The sequence below is a fragment of the Emiliania huxleyi genome (assembly GCF_000372725.1).
Source record: "Emiliania huxleyi CCMP1516 chromosome Unknown EMIHUscaffold_192, whole genome shotgun sequence".
Classification (NCBI taxonomy): Eukaryota; Haptophyta; order Isochrysidales; family Noelaerhabdaceae; genus Emiliania; species Emiliania huxleyi.
Genome location: NW_005200670.1, coordinates 195,736 through 210,068, shown reverse-complemented (window position 1 = coordinate 210,068; position 14,333 = coordinate 195,736). Strand labels below are relative to the sequence as shown.

Below are 14,333 nucleotides of genomic sequence, written 5' to 3'. Positions count from 1 at the left end.
ATCGGGGCGCATGAGCCGGACTTGTGGGCCGGACCACCCCCTCTTGTTCCCTGCGTTGTTGAGCCAGGACTCAACATACTCGGTCTGTTGCCATCCCAAACTGTCACTCCCCTCTCTCCCGGCCGGGGTGGGGCGCGCGCGGGGGGCGGCGGGTGTGCGGCGAGTGTGCGGGGTGTCTGTGGGCCCGAGAGCGATATCCGATATGCCATGTCCGCCTTGCGTTTGTTTTCATAACATCGAAGGCTAAGCTCAAAAGGAAACGAGAGGCTCCCCAGCACTTGCGTTTCCGGAAATTTCCAGGGAAACTAGAGAGGGTGTTTGGTGCTCCATTCTGGCAACTATCGATCGAGCTTCCCTGAGTCTGAGAGCTGGTCTGGGCACTGGGGCAAAATCTGAGGCAAAATTGAGGAAATCGGCACGATACCCAGGCGGTCGCAGGGTATTTTCCAAGTATACCCGGGGTTTTCCAGGTATACCCGCAAAATGCCGGGTATTTTGCCGCTTTGGCTGTCCCTGATTTTGGGTCCAAACCAGCTGATTTCCACGGAGTTTCCTCGGGAAACTAGAGAGCAAGAGGGTGCTCTGTGGAGAAACACGGAAAGGAAACGAGACGGGTGCGCGAGGAAACATGGATACAGCCTAATGTGGGGCGCGCATGCACACTATTCACTATTCTTACTATTCTAAGCTCATGTATATGCACATGCACAAACGTTAGATCTGCGAAGGCGGGTCGGACGAAACGGAAAGGACACTTCAGCCTCACTCACCGGGGTGCCCTACGCTAGTAATGTCGGGGACAGCGAGACGGCGCTCAAAAGCTAGGAGATCGAACGGGCGTATCGCGTATCGGGGGCGGACACGCGGCGAGACAAATAGGAGCGCACTCAATGCGGCGGTGCAAGCACAGATCGTCATTATACAGCGCCATAGAGCCACTGACAGAGGGTACGGTACGTGATTTTCATCGCTTCACAGAGGGGCGCGCGGGCAACGCGCCCTCAAAATTTCCATGGCGGACGCAGCGGCAAAGCAAGGCTGCAGAGGTAACGAGCGCGTATAACGAGATGATGGATAGCACGACACGTGTCACGTGATGTCTGATCTTGTAGTGATGAAGATGATACGATGATGAACACGTAAAATAATTTTACGTGTTCAAGGCTAGATCGCACACCCAACGCACCGCACATAACGCTACAGCTCCTACAGCTCGCTCCTCGTGACCCCCGCAGCCGCCTCGTCGACAGGCGTGCCCGCGACCGAGACCAGGTTGATGCAGTACCGGTTGCCCTTCGAATCGGGCAGGTTGTGCCCGAGGTGCGTACCGTCGACCGAGACCGCCTCGCCATCGTCAAGAATGCCTGTACGGACACGTCCGGCTCCGTCGCGGTGCTCTCTTGGTTCTCCGCGCGCTCCGCAGGTGCCAACCCCCCCCCCCCCTCTCCCTCTCTCTCTTCCTCTCTCCCTCTCTCTCTCCCCCCTCTCTCTCTCTCTCTCTCTCTCTCTCTCTCTCTCTCTCTCTCTCTCTCTCTCTCTCTCTCCGAACGATGCATGTACGGACACGTCCGCCGTCGCGAGGAGGCCGTGTGTCTCTTGCTGGTCAGTCTCTCCGTTCTCGCCGGATCCTCTCGGCTGCTCTCGGCTCCTCTCTGCTCCTCTCGGCTCCTCTTGGCTCCTCTCGGCTACCTCTCGGCTACCTCTCGGCTACCTCTCGGCTACCTCTCGGCTACCTCTCGGCTAAGTCTCGGCTCATGTCGGCGCACGGAGGTTGTCCCAGACACACTCCTCGTCGCGGAAGCTCGGCCAGCCGTGCGCAGAGGACTCGGCGAGGAAGGCGTCGTGGGTGCGCCCTACGTGGATGGAGGTGTGGCGGCGGCGGCGGCGGCGGTGGCGGTGGGTGGTGGGGAGACTGTCGTCGGACCGGGCGGCTCGCGCCTCGAGGAGCGACAAAGAGCGGCTTGCCAGACACCGAGTCGTAAAAGGTGGTCTCGCCCTCTGCCGCCGAGAAAGCGGCGATGAAGGTCGTCCGCTTGTAGTAGCCAGCGTACTCTGCATAGTGCCGATTGTACGAGCAGATGCGGTCGGCCGTCGCTCTGTCGACATCCCAGCGCAGCCGCTCTTGGACTGGCGTGGAGGTCGTGCCGTGCGCTTTTGGCGCCATCAGCGAATCGTCACCGCGCACGAGCGCGCCACCTGTCGCTGGCTGCGCCGTGGCGGCAGAGGCTGCGCATCCTGTGGCGACCAGCGTCGCAGCACGCCGGAGCCGGGGCGCACGACGGCCGGCCAGCGAAGTGCAGGCGAGGATCGGCAGCAACGTACGCGCCATCCGTGGGCGCGGCGAGCTGTCCCAGAGTCCCGGCACAACTCGCTGAGACAGACCGATCCCAACCGAGGGCCGCAGACTCGTTCTGCGCGCCAACGGCTGGTGACGCTGTGTTGCCCTTGAGCTAGTCCTTCCCCGGTCGCCTAGCCTCTGCGCTGTCTGGCGGACGCCTGTATGCCATGCACGCGGACCACGCTTGCGTGGATACGTGGCTGGCAGGCTGACCCGTGTGCGGGGTAACCCGCGCACGGGGAAGCTTCACGGGTTCGAGCCGTCAAACATTGAGCAGCGGAGGTGTGCCGAGGGGGACCGGGAGGCGGTAAGCCGTCGTCGCCCGGCGCTGCATGCAGCACCGTGGCGATGGCAGCCGCCAGAGTACCCCACAACTCGTCACCGCCGGATTGAAGAATAAGACAAGCCTCTGTCACAGAATTCTTAAAATTGATTGAAGAAAGAGAGAAGAAAGAGAGAGAAAAAAGATCCTTATCAGCTGGTCGGCCGCCATTCGGGCCTCCCGGCCTGCTGCGGCGGCGCGGCCGGTCGAGGCCGGGTTCGGCCCGGCCCGCGACGGCTGAACAGCGTCTCTTCACACCTCTAGCTGTGAACAGGCGGCGGTCGACCCCGCGAGCGGGCGGTGCTACTGGTACCACACAGAGACGCTTGCGACCACGTGGGACGACCCCCACACAGCGTGCAGGTGCGCGAGCCCCCGTCGGCGCCGCTCCCTGTCACGTCGGCGCCGCTCCCTGTCAACTCCCGCACTCTCTCTCTCCTTCCCTGACTCCGCCACTTCTCTCCTCCGGCATAGGGAGGGCAGCGACGACGGCGAGCCCACCGAACCCGCCGCCGCTGCCGCCGCTGCCGCCGCCGCTGCCGAGGGGCCGGATGGGCTTCCTAGGGCTTTCTAGGGCTTCCTAGCGCTGCGCAGCAGAGTGGAGCAGCGGCAGCTGGAGGGCAGTGAGACACTCGGAGTCAGAGGGGTGGCGGCTGCGGCGGCAAGGATGGAGGCGGAGGCGGAGGCGGAGGCGGAGGCGGAGGCGGAGGCGGAGGCGGAGGCGGAGGCGGAGGCGGAGGCGGAGGCGGAGGCGGCGCGGGTTGCGGCGATACTGCGGAGTACGCACGGCAGTCCGCTTGAGTTGGCCTCGGCCCCGCCTCCGATTCGGCCGGACATTCCCGGAGAGCAAGGCGGCTCCGCCGACGGCTAGTCCGACCTCCGACGAGGCCAAAGAGAAAGCGGAAGGTGCTGCAGCGGCCTAATCCTAGCCCTCGCAGGAGTCGCTCGATGCGGCCCGTGGTGTGTACTGTACCTCCGTGCCAGTGGGCGCCAGTCCCCAGTGCCTAGAGTTGTGGACCTTGTGCGAGGACGAGGAAGTTTGTTAGTTCCATTACTGAGTGCCGTGTGTGTCTCTGTCTGTGTCACGCGCGTGCCGGTTTTCCGGCTCTACATTCGTCGTAGCGCCGCGCGAGAGATGTGGACATATGTGTTCTGTCAGTTAGTTTGTACTACATACTTCACCCCGTGCCTACCTCCGTCTCCGCCGCGGGTACAATTCTATATAGCCAGCAGTCCTCCTCGGTTCGAATCAGCAGCAGCGACGCCTCATCCGATGGTGGGGCCTCGCCGACGGCACTAGCACGCCGCACAACTAGATCGACACTGTCCTCATAGGGCTTGCTCACGTCGCAGACGTTGTTCGCGCCGCCTCTGGGAGCGAGAGTGCCGCTGTGCGGCTCATCGAGGACAAAAGCGGATAAGACTCCCTTGGCCTCGTCGCTCGGGATTATAGACGCGAACCACGGCTCCCATGTGCGGTAGATGTTCGTCACCCGCACCCGCGCATGGCCACTGCGCGGAACCGGCAGCAGCGGAACTGTGTCGTCGCTGCGCTTGACTTCCGTCGCCCAGGTCGGCCACAGCTCGCTGCTGCCGGCCTGCACGCCAGCCGACAGGCTGTCTGAAGCCGCAAGCGAGTCAGCAAAAGCACCGCCCACAAAGCCCGCGTCTCCGCGAGGGCCGAACTGGTACTTACCGCCGTGCACGCCGCCAACGGCGTCAGAGAGGCCGCTCATGCGCGCGTGCGAGCGGAGGGCCGAGCGGCAAATGGAATCCACGCCGCGGCGAGCCGGAGCTCGGTCGCGATCTCATCCGCCGCCGCGAGCTCTGCAGGAGCTGCAGCTGACCTGCGCTGAGCGTGCAGCGACAGCCTCGAGCCCACGACCGCGTCCGTCGACCCGCTCGCCTCGTCGTCCTGGTGTGTGGGTGTGGGTGTGTGTACACTCGTCCTGGTGCTGCCGCCTGGAGAGCTTGCCCCCGCGGGGTGCGCACCTTGTCCCTTGGCCCCAAACACAGTGCAGATTTTAGGTTCGCCTGGAGAGCTTGTTACGACGTTGTCCCTTGGCCCAACCCTTGCCCGAATCCACCGGCGCGATAGTGGGTCGAGGCGAGGCATGGCGTCCGCCTGCAAGCGCGCCCGCACCGGCGGCGGCGGCGACGAGGGGCCCGTGCCGGTCGCGGATGGCTTCGAGGCGCCCATCTTTGGCGCGCGCTTCGTTGGACAGGTCACCACGCCGACGCTCGAGGGCGAGGACGGCCCTCTGGCATCGCTCGGGTCGGCTGGCGTCGCAAGCGACCACGCGGGCGCCTGGTACGTCGCGACCAAGGACTCGCTGCTGCACGTCTCGGCGGCCGGGCGCGTGCGCCGCGTGGCAGCCTTGCCGGAAGGTGAAGTCTTCAACAGAAATGCCGCCAGCCCAGACGGGAGCGCGGTGTTTGTGGCAGACTACAGCAGCCACGACATCCGGCGTGTGGAGGTGGCGACGGGCGAGGTGACCACGCTTGTAGACAGCCTCGACGCCGATGAAGCAGCGCAGTTCGACGGTCCAGCCGGCATCGCCATCAGCCCAGACGGCAGCGCGCTGTTCGTGGCGGACTTCGGCAATTACAAGATCCGGCGAGTTGAGGTGGCGACGGGCGCGGTATCCACGATCGCGGGCAGCGGCGAAGTAGGCGACGCGGATGGCGTGGGTAACGCGGCGGAGTTCACCGAGCCAGTGGGCCTCGCCATCAGCGCCGACGGCAGCGCGCTGTTTGTGGCGGACAGCAGCAACGACAAGATCCGGCGGGTGGAGGTGGCGACTGGCGCGGTGACGACTGTCGCGGGCAGTGCCATTACGGGCAGCGCCGATGGGGTGGGCGACGCGGCACGGTTCGATTTCCCGATTGGCATCGCCATCAGCCAAGACGGCAGCGCGCTGTTTGTGGCGGACTATGAGAACCACAAGATCCGGCGGGTTGAGGTGGCGACGGGCGCGGTGACGACGCTCGCGGGCAGCGGCACCAGTGGCAGCGCTGACGGCGTGGGCGAAGCGGCGGAATTCGACAGCCCAGTCGAAGTCGCCATCAGCGCCGACGGCAGCACGCTGTTGGTTGGTTCGGAAGGCGGCCTCCGCCTGGTATGCGTGGCGGCGCCTCCTCCGCCTCCCTCCTTTGCCCCGATCGTCGTTCCGCCCTCCACCTTTTCGGCCGACATGAAGAAGACGCGCGGCGACGCCTCCCTCCCAGAGGGGAAAGTCACCTTCCTGGTCGGCGACGACGAGGAGCGCATCGAGCACGTGAGCAAGTGCGTCCTCTGCGTGCGGTCCGTGTTCTTTCGGACCATGTTTGGCATCGGCATGAAGGAGCGCGACGCCGCCGAGGTCACGGTGCTCGAAACGGACCTCGCCACCTTCACCGCCCTCATCGACTACCTCTGCACCGACCAGCTCGACCTCGGCGAGGGGGAGGGCGAGCAGGCGCGGCGCGCGCTCGTGCTGCGGCAGCTGGCGCAAAAGTACCAGGTGCCGCGCCTCGAGCTGCTCTGCGCGCAGGCGCTGCAGGAGAGCGTCGCGCCGGCGACCGCCGTGCCGCTGCTCGAGGCGGCGCACGCGACGGGCGACGGGCGGCTCCTCGCGCAGTGCCGCCGATTCGTGGCCGACCACGCCGCCGAGGTGCGGGCGAGCGGCGGCGTGGAGCAGCTGCGTGACCTTGGCGTGGCCAAGGGGCTGCTCGGCGACGCGCTCGACCAGGTGGCGGAGCTCAAGGGCGCGATGCGCGCGCTCCGCGTCGCGAAGGACTAACGGCAGAGGGCCCGCGTTCCGAAGCGTTGTCGACGGTCCGAGCTCGACGGATCGCGCGCTTGCGTCTCATTGCAAGGTTCTTTGTTCTCTCCCCCGTGGAGCAGAATCAGGATTCCACATACGATATAGCCTGACGAAGACGGATATACCTGTCCGGCAGTACCAAACCGAATCTAGTACGTGCTACGAGACCCCTAAGGCTACCCTATAACGTAGGCTCAGATCACTTCTTTCGTCTAGTTTCCAGTAACTGGCGCGCCCTCCCTAAAGCCGTACGAGCTTCCACCAGGTAAGGTAAGGTAAGCTAGGTAAACTTCTCCACACACACGAGGTGGTGGGGCAAGGGGGGGCAACCCTCGCGTCTCCACGTCTGACGACAGGAGCCCCACGGCATTCAAAGTGCAAGGCCCAGTGCGCGTGGGTGAGCGGTGTGTGTGTGTGTGTGTGTGTGTGTGTGTGTGTGTGTGTGTGTGTGTGTGTGTGTGTGTGTGTGTGTGTGTGTGTGTGTGTGTGTGTGTGTGTGTGTGTGTGTGTGTGTGTGTGTGTGTGTGTGTGTCTCACGTCACTGCATCCTCCGCCGGTTCCTCCCGTCGCCTCTTCTTTGTTCGAATGTTCTTCAATCCATCCTTCACGAAGCCCTCCCATGTAGCTAGCGTTCTTGGCGAATGTCTCGAAATGGCCAGCAGGCGCTGTCTGCTCGCGGTCTGTGCGGCTTCCACCATCCCCGGCAGGGCGACCGATCTGGCGGCTTCCGCCGCGCGATGCCGCGGCGAGCTCAGCAGCCCCTCGAGCAGCGCCCCGACCGCCCCCACGTCACTCTGCGCGCAAGTGCCAGCGGAACGGGTCGCCCAGGGCCTCGTCGGCAGCGCCCTCCCCCGGAGTACTACGAGCACGCGCGGCTCGCTCGAGCTGAGCTACTCGGCCGGCGCGGGCACCGGCGAGGGGTACGGCTTCCGCGCCTCCTTCTCGACCGTCTGCGCCGCCGGCTACCAGTGGGTGGAGCTGATGCAAGCTTGCCAGGCGTGCTCTGCTGGGAGCTTCGCGCCCGCCGGAGCGCTCGCCTGCAGCCTGTGCGACGAACGGAGCTACTCGGACGAACCTGGGTCAGCCGCGTGCACGCCGTGCCCGGACTATAGCCGGGCAGCCGGCTCGGGCGCCGCAGACGGGCTGCAGTGCTTGTGCCTCGAGGGTTTCAGCCGCCGCAACGACAGCGCGCCCTGCACGCCTTGCCCGACCGGAGCGGTGTGTCCGGGCGGCACGATGGGGCCGGGAGGCCGCGGACGGGTGGTGCCTCGACGGCGCAGACTACCTGAAGTGCTGCGGCGGTGGGTGCGCCGGAGGCGCAGACGCGTGCCCGGGGGACGTGGCGGCGCTCGGGGAGGAAAGGTGCCCCACGCTCTCCATTCTCACCATGTCGGTGCTCGCGTTTGCGGTCTCTGCCATCGTTCTGGCCGCCGTTGGCGCGTTCTGCTGGTGCATCGGCTTCACGGCGGGCGTGCGAAGGGGGAACCGCATGGCGCTGCGCGACGTGATGCGGAAATTCAACCTGTCGGGGGAGGAGGAGGGCGACAATCTCGACAGCCTAGATGCTGGCGCGTAGGAACGGGGCTAGTTGCCGGCGATCCGCTTGGGCAGCGCCCGCGCTTGCCTCTGACTGGGTCTCCATAGGTCGCGCGGCCCGAATGCTCGAATTGAACGTCTTGCAAGCTGGCGTCGCTCGCGTAACTGTGGCAGGGCGATCCTCCCTTCGGTGGAAGTGAGATCTCTAGCCTCCTAACGAGGTTGCCCTCCGCCTGGCTGTTTGGCGACAGCGATTAACACCCCCGCAGTTGCGTGGGTCCGCGCCACAGGTAGAGACGTTGAGCTCGACAAAGTCTTGGTAGTGTTGTTTCGGGCCATCAGTCCGACAGGAGAGGGCCAGCGGTCGCCTCCTCGAGCTGCCCATGCCTTCGCCGGTTTGGAGTATCGTCGCCACCACCCCCATGTGCGCCCAGGAAAAGGAGGGCTCCCCACTGAGGACGGTCTGCGGGGGGAGCCGAGTCGCACGGAACGACCTCCTGATGGGATCGCCCCTCCTCGCTGAGGACGATCTGCGGGAGGAAGGGCCCCACCTCTCCCCACTGAGGACGGCCTGCGGGGGAAGAGGTCCTGGATCGAACAAACCTTGCCTCCGCTCAGGACGGCTGACAAGGACGGCGACCACCGCATGGGGGCGTCCATTGATCCACTCGGGGGCTGGTCCCAAGGGTCACAGCTCAGGCCGAGCGGCCGCCGGTGCGACGACGAGGTCCTCCCGCCACGGGCTCCAGCGGGGCCCTCGCCGCTCCCCACTGAGGACGGTCTGCGGGGGGAGAGGCCGACGAGGCGCGCGAGGTGGATGCCGTACAGGTTCACTGCAAAAGGAGCTCGGGCACCGGGATTTGGCGGGAGTGCAGTGCCTGGACGCACACCGTCCGGAACGTATCCTCATCCACGTGCACCGTGCTGAACACGCCGAGGTCGGACAAGGCACCGAGGATGCGGCGCCAAGCCGCGGCCAAGACGATGTCGAGGCATGGCGCGAATATGAGGCCGGTTGGAATTCCACCACAGCCGCACCAAAGTACGGAATCTCTGGACGGACAGGCGTCCAAGTCGACGAGAGCAACGGTGGGATAGCCAGACGTCCAACGGATACTTTTGCTCGTGCACCCATTGGAAGAAACCCGTGATTGAGCAGCTGCTGCACGTGCTCGCAGCGACGGGTCTGCGTGCGTGGTCCACCAATGCAACGGCGCGCCTCTCGACGTGGACAGTTGAGGGCGGCATCCGCAAGCAGTTCGCGTGGCGTGCAAGAGGGTTCACTCGGTATATCCCGCCGTATGACATCCTGGTTGAGCTAGCAGAGCAAGTGGTGGATGACAGCGAGCAACTTGCCACGGAAATCAAGCACGACCTGCGTCGTAGCAAGGCGCTGCGCGATCTGCGCACGCAGGTGATCCAACACCGACGCGTTGCGTCAGCCTGAACGCTGCAGCTGAGAAGCGTGAGAACGCTGGACGTGTTTTTGCTGCCACGCTAATGTTCGGAAAATTCTTTTTCTGTGCTTTTCGGCCTTACACGCTGCTAGCCCGTCGTGCGGGACAGTCTGCGTCGCTCGCTCGCTCGAGCACGGATAACACTCACAAGCCGGCCGACGCCGACGATTGCCATCGCGTGGCCGGCCAGTCGATCTATGGAGACGGCAACGACGTCGGGTGGTGCCACGCGTCGCCTACTGCTTGGCCTCGTCATCGCCACCTGCTTGGTTGTTCTGCTGTATAACCCGAACGCGCCATTCAGTGATCCTCCATACCACCACAACGCCTCGCTCCGGCATGGATCCGAGAGGAATCGACCCACCCCACTCACCAACGCCGGAAGGCCTCTCGGCTGCGCAGAAGCCGGCCGTCCACGATTTCTTTGCCCAAAGAAGGGACGCGGGACTTCTTCCGAGCTTGGCGAGAGGCCGAACTCTACCGCTAGGCTCAATATTACGCCCATGAGCTAGCTACCTCGCTGGGGCCCACACGGTGAAGGCACACACCGGCGCTCAGGGCGATGACACAACCAGAATTCCTTCAGGCACTCCGCCGCTCGTGCCCCCCTCTTGTCGTCACAAGCGCACGTACTTGGCGCGCCCCTTGGGGCCTTGTGGAGGTGGACTCTCTCAGCGGCAGTACTCTGACGCCGTTGCCGAGCCGACATTGATTGACAGTAGATGTAGATGGTCCGGCGCGGCGACGGCGACGCTCACACCCTCACACGTGATCAGCCACACATGAGTCATGACCCATGTCTTAGTGACTCAGGGAGAGACTTTGAAACAAACAAATAGAAGGAGAAAATGACCCCGGCACAAGATCCCTAGCTGCAAGGAACCCGAACCCTTGTCTCGATTTTCCCTACCTAACCTACGGGTACGGCTCTAAATGGGAAATGGCTGGTCCGCCGCCGCCGGGAACAAGTGACCGCCTCACCGGGATATTATGTATTATATTACGTAACTAGAGATAACAGATCAACTATAAACACGCACTACCTTCCTACCCTGTGGAGGTCTGTGGCACCACAAACCCCGCCCTACCTACCTATCCATCGAGACCCCCTAGGAAAGGTTGCTCGTACTAATAAAAAAGCCGTAGAGCCAATGCGAGACTCTTCACGAAGACGAGCCCTATGGGCGGCCCCCGCCGTAACTCAGAAAAGAACGTACTGAAAGGGGGGGGGGGGGGGGGCATGACTCAAATCTCTAAGCATGACCCGCGCGCGCGGCCGCGGCCAGTGGCACGCCTCGCCGGCAGAAGTGCACGCGGAAACATACGTCACGGAACGTATCTGAACAATGAGAGGCCCTGCTGTTCGAAATATCGGCGGCCAACTAAGTCCTGAATGCGGCGCAGAATGGCGGGATCGGCCACGATTGGAAAGCCAAGCCGATTGCATTCATCTCGCACGTGCTGCTGCATTTCGGCAAGGCTTGTAGGGCACATCCACGCCAGCGGTGATTGCGTGCTTCTGCTTCAGGAAGCGCACGAGAGCAGCGTCCAGAAAATGCTGGTACGTGCGCCAGAATACAATCGGTCTTCCTCGCCAAGCTGGATGCAATGTGTGCAGCGGCAGGAAGGGCGATGTTTGTACCAGATAGCAACTCGACATGGACGGGGCCCGCTCCTAGTGCCGCTCGATCTACGCGCTGGTATGTATGTATGTAGGAAGGTGAAGAACAGCCAGGCTCGGACTGGACTGCGCCGGCTATGACCTGCTATGAAAATGGCCTCGCCGCGCCAACGCTGTTGCCGCCTCGATACGCGCCGGCTAGACCGCTTCACACCGGCCAAATCTGAATTCGCCTTCCATTTTTTTCTGAAACACAACGGCGAATTCTTTTTTTGAAAGCCGGACGGCTCTGGCCACAGCATGATCGCGTCCGCCGCCTTCGCCTTCTCTGGCGGCGACAGGCCGTGGATGTCGACCGCCGACACGCCCGCGCAGCGCGCTGCGACGCTCGTGCAGCACATGACGCTCGCAGAGAAGATACAGCTCACGCACGGCTCCTGCGGCGGCTACGTCGGCAACGTGTGCGGCATCGGCCGGCTCGGCGTGCCTGCCATCAAGATGAACGACGGGCCGCAGGGCTTCCGCGACAACGCGCACCCGGGCTCGTCCACCGCATGGCCGTGCAGCCTCGCGATCGGCGCCACGTTTGACCGCTCTGCCGCCGAAGCGTGGGGCGCGGCGATGGGCGACGAGTTCTTCCGGAAGGGCGCCAACGTGCAGCTCGGCCCGGGCGTGTGCCTCGCGCGCGTCCCGCGCAACGGGCGCAACTTCGAGTACATCTCCGGCGAGGACCCGCACCTCGGCTACGAGATGGTGCAGCCGGCCGTGCGCGGGATCCAGGGTGCGAGAGAGAGACAAGGGAGGAGGGTGCGAGAGAGAGACAAGGGAGGAGGGTGCGAGAGAGAGACAAGGGAGGAGGGTGCGCGAGAGAGACAAGGGAGGAGGGTGCGAGAGAGAGAGACAAGGGAGGAGGGTGCGCGCGAGAGAGAGGCACATGAGGGCCACACGCGCACAACGCCATTTCGACACGCCCTCGCCTGCCGCGGTGCTGTGCCTTTGGCTCTGACCCCTCCCGTTGTGGTCTGGCGCCTCCGGATGATGTCGCCGTGTGCCATCATGCTCGCCGGCGTGGTGGCTTGAAGTACTGAACCATGAACAATGCAGGCGCCGGCGTGGTGGCCAACGCAAAGCACTGGGCAAACAACAACCAGGAGACGGAGGACCGCACGTCGGCCGACCTCGAGGTGTGAACAGCGTCTCTTCACACCTCCAGCTGTGAACAGGAGACGGACCGCACGTCGGTGGACGAGGAGGTCGACGAGCGCACGCAGTTCGAGCTGTACTACCCGCCGTTCGAAGGCGCGATCGCTGCAGGCGTCGGCTCCGCCGTGTGCTCGTACGACACTTCAGAGACACTTCCAAGACACTTCAGAGACACTTCAGCTGCAGGCGTCGGCTCCGCCATGTGCTCGTACGACAAGACACTTCAGAGACACTTCCAAGACACTTCAGAGACACTTCAGCTGCAGGCGTCGGCTCCGCCGTGTGCTCGTACGACAAGACACTTCAGAGACACTTCCAAGACACTTCAGAGACACTTCAGCTGCAGGCGTCGGCTCCGCCATGTGCTCGTACAACAAGATCCGCACGCGCTGGTCGTGCCAGAACCCGGAGACGTGTCTCTGTCTTGGAAGTGTCTCTGAAGGGGGTCTAAGTTTTCTTTTTTTAGGTCGTGCGAGAACCCGGAGACGCTGCAGCGGGACCTCAAGGAGCGGCTCGGCTTCCGCGGCTGGGTCATGTCCGATTGGGGCGCCACGCACTCCATGTCGCTCGCGCAGGGCCTGTACCGTGAGATGCCGACAAGCATCTCTCCCCATCTCTCCCCATCTCTCCCCATCTCTTCCCATCTCTCCCCATCTCTCCCCATCTCTCCCCATCTCTCCCCATCTCTCCCCATCTCTCCCCATCTCTCCCCATCTCTCCCCATCTCTCCCCATCTCTCCCCATCTCTGCCGTAGGCCTCGACCAGGAGATGCCGGGGGCGGACTTCATGAACGCCGCCGCCATCGAGGCGGCGCTCGCCAGCGGCGAGGTCGACGCCTCTCGGATCGACGACGCCGCCTTGCGCATCCTGACGCCCCTCTTCGGCGTCGGCGCCTTCGACATTAACAACACGAACACGCAGCGCAACAATGTCTCCACGCCCGCCCACACGCCTAGAAGCGGAACACGCACTCGTGTACTCCAACCAGCACCCGCGCGCCAGAGGACGCGCATGCAGCCGTATCCACCCGCACTCCGCTGATTTCACTGTGTCTTCCCGCCCCGAGGCTGGCGTGTTCAGCGCGTAGGCCCACACCGCCCTCGCGCGCAGCTTGGCGGCGCGCTCGGTCGTGCTGCTCAAGAACAACGGCGTGCTGCCCCTCGACCGCACGACGCCCCTCCGGGTGGCGCTCTTCGGCAAGACCGCGCGAGCGCCCGTCGTCGGCGGTGGCGGCTCCGGCGCCGTGGTGCCGGCCTTCGTCCCGTCGCCGTACGACGCGATCCGCGCGAGGCTCGGGGGCTAACCCTCTCTCTCTCTCTCTCTCTCTCTCTCTCTCTCTCTCTCTCTCTCTCTCTCTCTCTCTCTCTCTCTCTCTCTCCCTCTCTCTCTCTCTCTCTCTCTCTCTCTCTCTCTCTCCCTCTCTCTCTCTCTCTCTCTCTCTCTCTCTCTCTCCCTCCGGGCCTCCTTCCCCCCTTTCACCACCTCCTCCCTCACCTACTCCACCCCCACTTCTTCCAAGCCACGCCCACCTCGCGCAGTTGCTCCACGCCGCCATCCCCCCCTCCCTCCCCCCCCCCCCAATCCACCCCCTCCCAGCTCGCCGGGCTCTCCCTCCGGGCCTGGCGACTGCGGCGTGCCGGCTAATTCACGACTCAATGAACTGAGGAACTAATAGGCTCGGCCTCTCCGCCGGGACTGGCGACTGCGGCCTGCTCGACGCGTCGGAGGCGGAGGGCCCTTGCGTGGCGCGGTGGTGTGAAGCAGCGTCTCTTCACACCTCCTGCTGTGAATAGGCGGAGGGCCCGTGCGTGGCGCAGTCGGATGGCGACGACACCCTCGCCGCCTACGAGCTCGCGAGGCGAGATTGCAGGAGATTGCAGGAGATTGCAGGAGATTGCAGGAGATTGCAGGAGATTGCAGGAGGTTGCAGGATGCATGACCCCACGTCCGCTTCCTGACCCTCGCCTGGTTAGTGCCCCCACGCCCCTCATCCTAAGTCTTGCACTCAGCTCGCGAGGGCATCGGAGGTCGCCTAGCAACCTACTGCAA

At 64.1% G+C, this 14,333-nt stretch overlaps 3 protein-coding genes across 3 annotated transcripts in view; 2 read left to right on the top strand and 1 right to left on the bottom strand.

The window, feature by feature from the left end:
• Window positions 1–1,133: 1,133 nt before the first annotated feature.
• On the bottom strand, window positions 1,134–2,356 carry EMIHUDRAFT_442700 (hypothetical protein). The gene is made up of 3 exons (XM_005782170.1): window positions 1,939–2,356; window positions 1,767–1,853; window positions 1,134–1,364 (listed from the first exon to the last, which is right to left on the bottom strand). Exons 1-3 carry the CDS (start codon window positions 2,327–2,329, stop codon window positions 1,207–1,209), a joined length of 636 nt encoding a protein of 211 aa, XP_005782227.1. The 5' UTR covers window positions 2,330–2,356; the 3' UTR covers window positions 1,134–1,206.
• A 3,498-nt stretch (window positions 2,357–5,854) lies between these two features.
• EMIHUDRAFT_365724 (hypothetical protein) lies at window positions 5,855–6,442 on the top strand (the record flags this gene model as incomplete). Its single annotated transcript, XM_005782169.1, has 1 exon — window positions 5,855–6,442. One exon carries the CDS (start codon window positions 5,855–5,857, stop codon window positions 6,440–6,442), a length of 588 nt encoding a protein of 195 aa, XP_005782226.1.
• A 4,938-nt stretch (window positions 6,443–11,380) lies between these two features.
• The window catches only part of EMIHUDRAFT_468499 (hypothetical protein), a gene marked incomplete at its 5' end in the record, with an annotated part of 5,157 nt that continues 2,204 nt past the window's right edge, over window positions 11,381–14,333 (top strand). Inside the window, 7 exons of the mRNA XM_005782168.1 lie at window positions 11,381–11,861; window positions 12,185–12,264; window positions 12,304–12,416; window positions 12,750–12,859; window positions 13,039–13,226; window positions 13,372–13,530; window positions 14,078–14,088. Coding sequence (XP_005782225.1) covers window positions 11,381–11,861; window positions 12,185–12,264; window positions 12,304–12,416; window positions 12,750–12,859; window positions 13,039–13,226; window positions 13,372–13,530; window positions 14,078–14,088 — 1,142 coding nt within the window. The remainder of the gene's footprint in view (window positions 11,862–12,184; window positions 12,265–12,303; window positions 12,417–12,749; window positions 12,860–13,038; window positions 13,227–13,371; window positions 13,531–14,077; window positions 14,089–14,333) is intronic.

Excerpts from the sequence above, each read along its gene's own strand:
- EMIHUDRAFT_442700 (XM_005782170.1), bottom strand. The coding sequence starts at position 2,329 with ATGGCGCGTACGTTGCTGCCGATCCTCGCCTGCACTTCGCTGGCCGGC. Across the intron at positions 1,854-1,938 it reads GCTCTTTGTCGCTCCTCGAG|GGCGCACCCACGACGCCTTC; the intron begins GCGCGAGCCGCC and ends CCATCCACGTAG. Across the intron at positions 1,365-1,766 it reads GTGTGTCTGGGACAACCTCC|GCATTCTTGACGATGGCGAG; the intron begins GTGCGCCGACAT and ends GTGTCCGTACAG.